At 40.6% G+C, this 10000-nt stretch overlaps 2 protein-coding genes across 4 annotated transcripts in view; one reads left to right on the top strand and one right to left on the bottom strand.

Annotated features, from left to right (window-relative positions):
- The window catches only part of LOC138018565 (D-inositol 3-phosphate glycosyltransferase-like), a 13492-nt gene extending 6881 nt beyond the window's left edge, over window positions 1-6611 (top strand). The window contains exons 4-5 of the mRNA XM_068865250.1: window positions 1-45; window positions 2685-6611. The exon at window positions 1-45 is cut by the window's left edge and continues 78 nt beyond it. Of these exons, the coding sequence (XP_068721351.1) occupies window positions 1-45; window positions 2685-2956 (317 nt within the window). The 3' untranslated portion in view covers window positions 2957-6611. The remainder of the gene's footprint in view (window positions 46-2684) is intronic.
- Window positions 5850-10000, bottom strand: part of LOC138018569 (5'-methylthioadenosine/S-adenosylhomocysteine nucleosidase-like) — a 9034-nt gene continuing 4883 nt past the window's right edge. For all 3 annotated transcript variants that reach the window (XR_011126045.1, XM_068865259.1, XM_068865260.1), the window contains one exon: window positions 5850-8088. Coding sequence is in view for 2 of the 3 variants with exons in the window: in XM_068865259.1 (XP_068721360.1) it covers window positions 7904-8088 (185 nt within the window). In the remaining variant the exon portion in view is untranslated. The remainder of the gene's footprint in view (window positions 8089-10000) is intronic.

Here is a 10000-nt window from a genome sequence, read left to right as displayed (position 1 = left end):
AGGTTTCTTCAAGGCCTTGCACAACAAGCGCGCCGAAATATACGGGTAATGTGGGCGAAGTATCCTAAAAATAAATTGGTACGAGCGGTTTCAGAGTAAGAATAGAGAATGAAAACGCTCGCGTTGTAATTAAAACCTCAAATTTGGTGATTTTACGTCGTTGGTGCAGAGTATCGCACGCCCAATTTGCGCTAAAATGCTTGCTGCACGTGCAGCACGATTCTTTTTGCTCTTTTAACCAATGATGTTGCAACGTCGTTCCCAGGGTCTCTCTTCTCTGTCTCCATTGTCGTTGAGGCAATGGAGGCAGAGAAGAGAGATCCTCAATCTTGTACCCAGAGTCCTCGGGCTTCTTGGTCAGCGGGTAGGCCCCCGGAGAGACTCTGGGATAATCGACTCCATTTTCCCAGAAAACGTGGGTTCCGGTCTGATTACGTATGCTTGAGTTTAAACGGAAACAGAAAAGAGAAAACCGTAAACAGTAGAAATGGCGGGTTGAAAGTGTTCGAGAAACAAGAATTTTAGCCTTACACACAAAGAAACTGGAGAAATGTTCATTGGCTTGCTGTAAGAGAAAATGAAGGTGAAACGTCTGACGCTTTCGGTAAGTGTATTTTTAGTGTTTCAGCGTACATTCCATCGTTCAGAATGCCATCGTGCAAGCAACACGATCGACATTTTTTTTGTGGAAACGACACAAGTGCCCTCTTCTACTACAATTTGATGTTTCCGTAATTCTGAATGGCTTCGACAAGACCTTATTCCACGGATTTCTCCTCAAAGAGACTGACGTAATGTTTTCCCACGGTACTTTTGCAACAGCAACAGTAATCACACGTGGGAAAATTCCCGTGCGGTATAAGACATAATTCAAACCTCGTCGTTTTATTATTTTTGTGACTTATATATTTCTGAGGTAGAAAAAATCAAACAGCACTGAAACTTTTAATTTTGAATCTCCCTCCAAATTCTGGGGCTTCCGAATTACTTACCGACTTCCTGTAGGACTGTTGTTACGCAAGCGGCCAATCAAAAATATAGTTCAAATCGAGTATCCCAGAGTCTCTCCGGGCGCTCACCCGCTGACCAAGACGCCCGAGGACTCTGGGTACGAGATTGAGAGCTCCTAGGAACGAGGTTGATGATGTTGTTTTGTGGTGTTCTCGTTTTACGACCACGTCGTAGATCTTAGGCCCTCGTTTCAAACCGGCGTCGAACTTTACATGTGCCGAATCTAATGTTCTATTGTTTTCGTTCATTTCCATTAGATAAGATGCGACATTTGAAGAGTTCGACATTTGAAACGCACCTTAAAGTTCCTTACAACGGCAGAAAGTTTTTATTCGTGAATTCGGCGCCACTCGTTGTGGTAAACCGGAAGCTTTCTTTTCAGTAATTGATCTTGAATCAGGAGTATTCTTTGGCCCTTTTATGTTCATGGTCAAAAGGTTAACAGATTGTTTCAAAATGTCATGAATATAGTTGATATCCCATGACGTTTCACGGGGACAGCTATTCTTAGAGTTATTTTCATAGAGTTATGTCGGAGAGTTAGAGTTAAGTTTCCAAAATCCTGAATTCAAGATTTTGGAAACCAACATTCATAAAAACTAAACTTTTGTTTCGGCCTAATTAGCAAGGCCTAAGGTTACCTTTTATGCATGTTTAGGATACTTTTTGTATTTCTAAATTCAGGATTTAGGCCTTCCAAAATCTTGAATTCAGGATTTTGGAAACTTAACTCTAACTCTATGACATAACTCTATGAAAATAACTCTACTGCTAGTCTACCTCACGTTCCACACGGAGTAGGGAGTTAACGACAACGGCAACTTGAACGACGACATCACAAAACAGGTAATATCATTGGTTAAAAGAGGAAACTCATCGTTTTGCACGTGCTGCACTCATTTTACCACATAATTTTGCGGTTCTCTGCATAACAACGTTGACGACAACATACAAATGTGAATCTTTCATTGTCTGTGTTTTCACGAGGGGTTATTCAAGTCGCTTAGCGAGTGAAATTCCGTGAAAACAGTTCCTTTCCCAACTTAACTTTTCCAAGTTAAGCGAGTCGGGAAAATTTTAATAGAATTCTCATTAATTTAAGCCACCAAACCAGGGGCCGGTTCCTGAAAAGTGTAATAACCCTATCCCAGGGATAAATGTGCTTGGAATAAGGCACATTTATCCCTGGAATAGAGTTATTACACCTTTCAGGAACCAGGCCAAGGTAGCTTAAGCGAGTTGGCAATTTCAAATCGAAAATACAACAGGCGTGCTATTTTTATAATTTTTATTGTTGCAATGGCTGCTCTCTCCTCATTTAATCTTACCAGCGAAAACACGCATCATTTTTAAGTTACTTAACGAAGTCTGCAAACATACCACTTTGGGAATGTTAAGCGAGACAACGGCTGTCGTAACACCCGGCCATTCTCTAATTTAACTCTAAAACCGCACGTCCCAATTCACGCGCGAAAATTGGACAGTGAAGGGAGAGCAGTTTGCTTCCGCACCAATTTAGTTCATGCGTTTTTCAATGAAGAAATATTTCTTTGGAGGTCTCTACTCACACTTAAAGAGTTTCTGGGCAGGTTACATTCAAAAGCTGTCGTTTATCTTTAGCATGAATAAGTTCAATTGACTAATTCTAATTCTATCTCATACTTCAACTTCAGAAAGAGAAACACCCTCCCGAGAGAGATTGGAGTGGCTGTCAAAGAAGCTTACGTTATGGGAACCTCTTGCCCGTCGTCTGGGTTTCAGTGAGGGGGATATAAAAGGATTTGACGAGGATAACAAAGAGTGGGCTAAAAAGTCACTTAGCATGCTGTTAAAATGGAAAGAGAAGAATGGCTCAGATGCAAGTTATGCCGCGTTATGTGCAGCATTAAGTCATGAGTTTGTAGAGCGGAAAGACCTGGCTGAAGAAGTGATAAAACTATTTTAAAACTTAAGAATCCTGCTTTCAATTCAATAGGCCCAATTGTTATGGGAGTTTTAAGAAACGACGCTACTGCTGCGGCAACGACAGCACCATAAACCAGAAATGTTGGCTTTGTTTTCACGAGCGGTTTTTCAGGTCGCTTAGTGAGTGACAACCGAAAAAACAGTTCGGCGGATTTCATAGAATTCTCATTAAAATTAAGCAACCAAACCAGGTGCAATAACTGTCGGCCAATGAGGAGTCGCTTGCGGTTATTCAAATCGGAAATACAAGAGGCATGCTATTATTTCTATTATTTATATTGGCACGTGCTCTCTCCTCATTTAATCCTACCCGTGAAAACACGTATAATTTTTAAGTCGCTTAGCGAAGTCTGCAAACAAGTCACTTTCATGAATGTTAAGCGAGTCAACGACTGCCGTGAAAACACGGCCATTATTGGTTAAAAGAGCAAAGATGGTCGTGCTGCACATGCAACCTCGTCGCCAGGGCCTTCTCCTCTGCAATTTTCGAAATGGCGGCTCCAGAAGAGCCGCCATTTTGAAAATCGCAGAGAGGAGAACGCCCTGGGGCCGAGGTTGGCTGCACATGCTGCACGCATTTTTCGATGCTTCTCTCCCGTACTCGTCAAAATAACAGGGAGTTTAAGCAAAGACAACGTCTACGGCAACGACAACGCCACAAAGCAAGAATATTTTACATTGAAAATCAATGCAAAAACAGAACGTAAACAAAAATACAAGACATTTAATTGGCGTATCGAACAAAAACAAACCAGCGCGAATTTTCATTGGCTCAGCGAACGAGGATGCAAACAACGTCATCTCTCCATGGAACTTTCTGGAAAGCGATCGGCATCTCACATTGACGTCATTTAAAATGCAGTAATGTGATTGGGCAATCGAACTGTTTACTGCCCATATTAGGAGTTTCCTTAGCGGGAATAAGGAGAAGCTTCGTTTTAACCTTGCCAAACATTGGTCCGTGAAACAAATTGCGAAGCCTTTTTCAAGGTCATTCGAAAGTCACTCTATTGGTTAAAAAAGGAAAAATATTCCGTGCATTTCTTTTCCATACCCCACAACACAACAACGAAAACTCACTAAATTTTAAGTTTTGACGACAACGTGAGCATATGAAAATGAACCATTCATTTTCTATTGTTGCTTTAAAACAGTTCGTATCCATCCAGTTACAGGATTGTTTGCCCGTACTGTCAACAAGACGGAATAATCGCGAAATAATTGCGATAGCGTTAAGTTCTATTTAGGAGGGACGTTTTCGTTGACTTTGCCATTATCCTTCCTTAAACTCCCAAACAACTTGAACTGACCAATAGGGAGCTTTAGCAACGGCAACGGCGACGGCAACGAGAACGTCACACATTTGCATATTAGAAGGAAAAAACAATAGCTTTGCGCGCTCTGCACGTGCATTTTTCATTTTTGTCTATTTCTTTGCCGTCGTCTGCAAAAAAACAACAGGGAGTTTAAGCAAAGACGACGGCTACGGCAACGAAAACGTTAGTCCAAAATATAACTTAGCGCTATCACAGGTATTTCGTGACTATTCCGTCTTGTTCACCTTGTACAATACAGGCGAACTATCCTGTAACTGAATGGGTACGAACGGTTTTAAAGTCAAAACAGAAATGACTATTTCCTTGTTATATGCTCACGTTGTCGTCGAAACCTAAAATTTGGTGATTTCACGTTGTTTTTAGGGAGTTTTAGCAAAGACGACGGCTACAGCAACGAAAACGTCAGTCCAAAATATAACTTGGCGCTATCGTAAGTATTTTGCGAATATTCCGTCTTGTTCACCTTGTACAATACGAGAGAACTATCCTGTAACTGGAAGGGGTACGAACGGTTTTAAAATCAAAACTGAAAATGACTTTTTTTTTTGTTGTATGCTCACGTTGTCGTCAAAACCTAAAATCTGGTGATTTCACGTTGTTGTTTTGTGGAGTACGGCAGAGAAATGCACGGAAATTCATGCTGCACGTGCAACATATGTATTTTTCCTTTTTTAACCAATAATATTCTTGCTTCGTGGAGCTGCCGTAGCCGTAGCCGTCGTCTTTGCTTAAACACCCTAACGTGAAATTGCCTAAATTAAGCGCCGCTCATAACGGTTTCATTCCTGACGTACTGCTACACCTTTGTCATATTAAAAAGCTTGGAATAGTCTCTAAGTGATTGCAATAACGCGAATTTATGTTTTTAGATAACGTTCTCGTTGCCGTCCCCGTCGTCGTTACTAAAGCTCCGTAATTTTAAGGTTTTGACGACAACGTGGGCATGCCGCAGTGAATCTTTCATTCTCTCTCTTTACTTCAAGTCAGTCTGTACTAATCCATTTATAGAATACTCCGTTCGTAATGTACAACATAAACTAGATGGAATGGTTGTGAAATACTTGGGAGGGCTCAAAGTTACATTTTGAGGTTCATGACGTTTTCGTCGCCATAGCCGTCATGGTTTCTTAAATTCTCTAATAGGAAGCTTAATCAACGACAACGGCGACGGCAACGCGAACGTTACCTCGAAATCTAAATTCACGTTATTGTAATTACTTCATGACTATTTCACCCTTTTTAACTAGTAATAGTTGACACTACAGCTGCCCCCGTGATGCAAAGTGCTGCATTATTTTTATTTGCAAATTATTATAGTCGATACCAAATGTGTTGACTGTTGTAATGTTGTAATAGTCTTTTAACTCAGATCAGAGAAGGTGTAGCCTGAATTTGAGACGATTACTTTGAGTTGTTTTTACTCTCTCAGGGGGAAAATGAGTCGAAGTAATAGTCTGAAATCCAGGCTAGAAAAGGCAAGGCGGATAAGGCAATAGGAGTTTGGAATGAACAGAGTATGGAAAATCGACGAAGTCGCAGTTGTTTACAAATAAGTTTATTATGGGATATAGTTTAGTGACAATATTACTATATCTCGTGTTATTCAATTGAAAAATTGGTAGAAATATTGCATAACTAACAAAACGGAACTACTGCCTATGCAAAATATGGCTATTATATATAATTTTTGTTTGCATAGTGGCAAGAAAATTGTGTTAATCATTATTATTCCTTGTGTAACAATGATGTAGCAGGATATATGTAACAGAGAAACTAAGTGTCCCATTCAACTGTGTTTGCATGAAGATAACAGTAACTTTAATAACTAATTAGATCCTTTGTGCTCTTGCTTAAAATTACAATACGTAGCTGTTACAATTTTTTTTTTTTTTTGCATGTTCACAGAAAACTGATTTAATTAGAAAGATAACTAATTGGTTTTTTTGTAAAATGGTGTAATAGGCTATAACTAAATCAGTGTTCATTCGATTGTCTTTGCAAAAAGATAAGAATAACTTTAAAAAACTAATTATTTGGCCCTGTGCTACAGTACAACATGTAGCTAGAAACTGAGTGCTTCATTCATCTGCCTTTGGAAGAAGATAACCTACAATAACTTTAAAAATATTTCATTGAATGTCTTTGTGCTACTGCTCATGCATTATGTAGCTGTTATATTCATATATCTACTTTCAAACCGTTTTAATCACAAAGGTCATTAATCATTGTTTGTTGAACAACAATGATATCTGATGATATGTTGGTATGGTATATTAAACACAGAAACTAAGACTAAAATTAATCTGTTTATGTGGGAAAAGATAATAAAGGGCCAATTTCTGGGGACTGAATCCTGTCAAAACTAATGAACAGCAACTGTCACGTGCTAATTTAGAACTATACAGGTACTAAAAGAAGAGTCTTTATTTGTTGTCACTTGAGCCACTGCCCTGCCTTCAATAGCCTCCAGTGTCATAAACGTGCAGCTAATGATGACTGTTTTTCAACTTATAGTACGCTTAACAAGCGTCTCTCGATCCTAGATTTCGCATGAACACGAGCGACGAGATAAAAGAAACTTCGACATGTGCTAAAATCAGGAACACCGGAACACCGGAACACCCTGGAACATTGGAACATCACGGAACACCCAAAATAATAAAGACTAACAAAAAAAATAAATTATTAAAAATACAATTTAAAAAGCGCTTTGGATTTCCACTGACCAGTACATCGTTTACAGATCGCCATCTTGGTAGTGTCTCCTAACATGGAGAACAGTGAGTGAATTATCAAGTCATTTACAAATGCAATCCGTCTTTGATTAACTCAATCCTTGGTCTGTCAGGTAGTGACTCAGGCGAGGAGCTTTCTCAAAGTGTGTACGTTTTTGGTTTAATTTAGAAACTTTTTACTCGTGTTTGCAGTAATCCGCGAGGAACACTACGCGTTTTAAACGATTGACGCTACAACATGTAACAGCAATGTTATGGTACCACATGAAACACCGATCCTTTCCAAACAAGATGTTGTCATCAATGTGACGTAGTAAGTTACCTTGGCAACGGGAAAGCCCAGCCAAAAAAACCCTATATTTTCTCTTTAGTTCATATCTCAAAAACGAACTCGGTGACCCCATTTTTTATTGGAAAGTGATCAAAAGGCCAATACGAAACGTTCTGAATTTTTTTTTTAAATCTGTGCAGCTGAATCAGAACCACCTTAAAAATATCACAGATTTAAGGTGGCTCGGAATCCGCCGCACACAACTTTTTCAAACTTAGCAGAAAGTTTCATCTTGGCCTTCAGATCGCTTTCCAACAATAAAAAATAGGGTTTACTGAGTTCGTTTTGAGATATGAATAACTAAAGACAAAATAAAGTTTGTTTTACGGGGCTTCCCCGTTGCCACGGTGACTTATAACGTCACAATAATGACCGCATCTTGTTCAGCAATAATTCGTGTTTCATATGGTACCATAGATTGCTAACACATGATACAGTGTAGTAATGCCAATCCTTCTATAATAAAAACGTTGCTTGAAAAATTTGAAACTCGTTTGAACCACCTTAAATGGTTTCAGTGCGGATCATGCACAGTGAGGCCAATCTTGGAAGACATAGGGGTCGCGTAAAATATGAGCTGTAACTGAAGCTGCCATTGCACTAGCGAACGGCCTCCAAGAATCTGTTGAAGATTTCTTTGCTGCGAAGTCCGAGACGCCTTTTATTACAACCCATTCCACGTTCAGCCTATGTGCTGCAGTGTACAGACCTTAAAAAGATGTAAGCGAATTAGAAAAACTTTCATTTTAGTGTCCATAAAAAGTTAACGTGAACAACTACATCCTTTTCGGGCTCATTACGAACTCACAAAACTTAATGGTCACCTCCAAGTAGTTACCAAGTTGGAAGAGATCTTCACCAGTGTCGCACACAGGTCATGGGTAGGGGTTTAGCTAAAAGCAGGCCCGCGGCCCACGGCCCACGGCCCACGACGCCCAGCGGCCTGCGGCCCACGCCTGCGACGGCCCGGAGGCCCGTCGACCCGGTGGCCCAGTTTTGATTTTCCACAATTTATTTTTGTCCAGCGGTAAATCCACGCGCATGCACAGATCTGCATCGGGTTTGGGCGTGCAAAATGGACGACAGTGAGTTTGAATTCGTTTATCATTTAATCATTTGAATCCTTGTTTCTGTGTGTTGCATGTTGTTCAGATTTTAACGTTTTCATTCTCTGTTCATTTGTCTCTTTACAGAAACCGATAGCACAATAGAGGACTTTCATTATCGAACGATGTAAGTTATTTTCAAACCATACTTTGAAAGTGAAAATATCATAAATAACGAGATATGTGAACTGCGAATCTTTTTTTTTAAGTTTCAGAATTACACAAAGATAGCATGCAAACGCAAATCGACCGCCTTTCATAACTGTTGCCTGCCATTGCACAGAATTACCGTAAGGTCATCTGATTACAAAGTGAGAATAGGGCCGTTTATACGAGAGAAAATAAGCCGCGGCTTACTCTGGCCGCGGCTTACATAAGACGCGAACACCCCGTATAAATGGCACAAAATCTACGTTCACGGCTTTCTCAAGCCGCGGCTTGACCTGGCCTGGGAGTTTATACTCGTATAAATAGTTCCTTTCGCGAATTATGTACGCCGCGGGCAGAGTAAGCCGCGGCTTATTTTCTCTCGTATGAACGGCCCTAATGTATTTGCCTGATAAACTGACAACCGCAACTCAGTGACAATTCGCAGTTCACATATCTCATTATTTAGCTTATGAAATTTTCAATCTCAAACTGTGCTTTGAAAATAACTTACATCGTTTGAGAATGGACTTCCTCTCTATCGGGTTCTGTAAACAGACGAATAAACAGAGAATGACTACGTTTTTCACTTAGCAACACGCAACGAAAGAAAGAATCGAAGGCTCATCCTCGGTGTAAAAACCTGTGAAACTCACAGATGACGTAACACAAAGGAAAACAAAAGAGCAAAAAAACATCAAACAATAACCTAACCCTACCACGAGCTAACAAAACAAAGAAAAAGTTTCACAGGTTTTTGCACCGAGGTAAACCCGGATCGAAAAGGATTGAAATTATTATTAAAATGGTAAACGAATTCAAACGTACCGTCGTCCACTTTGCAAGCCCAAACCCGATGTAGATCTGTGCATGCGCGTGGATTTACCGCTGGACAAAAAAAATGGGGAAAATCAGGACTGGGCCACCGGGCCTCCAGGCCGCCGGGCCGTCGCGGGCCGTGCGTGGGCTGCGGGTCGCTGGACCTTCGGGCCGCCGGGCCGCTGGGCCGTGGGCCGCGCCGCGGACCTGCTTTTAGCAAAACCCCATGGGTAGGCTGAGTTCACTTCCCGTTCAAGACTAATTTTTTTTAGCCTTTCCTTTCTAATTCGTTTCTTATATTACGCAATGTTTGGCTGCGAGAGTCAAAAAATCTTATCACGATTCTATGAGCAGTTCAAAGGTATGTTTTTCACATATACATTTAGTATATACTAAAACAGTGGATAGCGTCGAAGGAGCCCTCGGATTGGCTACTCAAACTCCCAAATATCCTTTCCTATTCACCTCCCCCAGCGCAACTCCCGCGGGAATTGCGCCGGAGAATATTGTAATCGTTCCAAGACGGTAAATATCGTCACTTCGGTGAAT

This window comes from Montipora capricornis, chromosome 10 (genome assembly GCF_036669925.1).
Source record: "Montipora capricornis isolate CH-2021 chromosome 10, ASM3666992v2, whole genome shotgun sequence".
NCBI lineage: Eukaryota > Metazoa > Cnidaria > Anthozoa > Scleractinia > Acroporidae > Montipora > Montipora capricornis.
The sequence above is the reverse complement of the archived record's forward strand: the minus strand, read 5'-3'. Positions and strand labels throughout refer to the sequence as shown.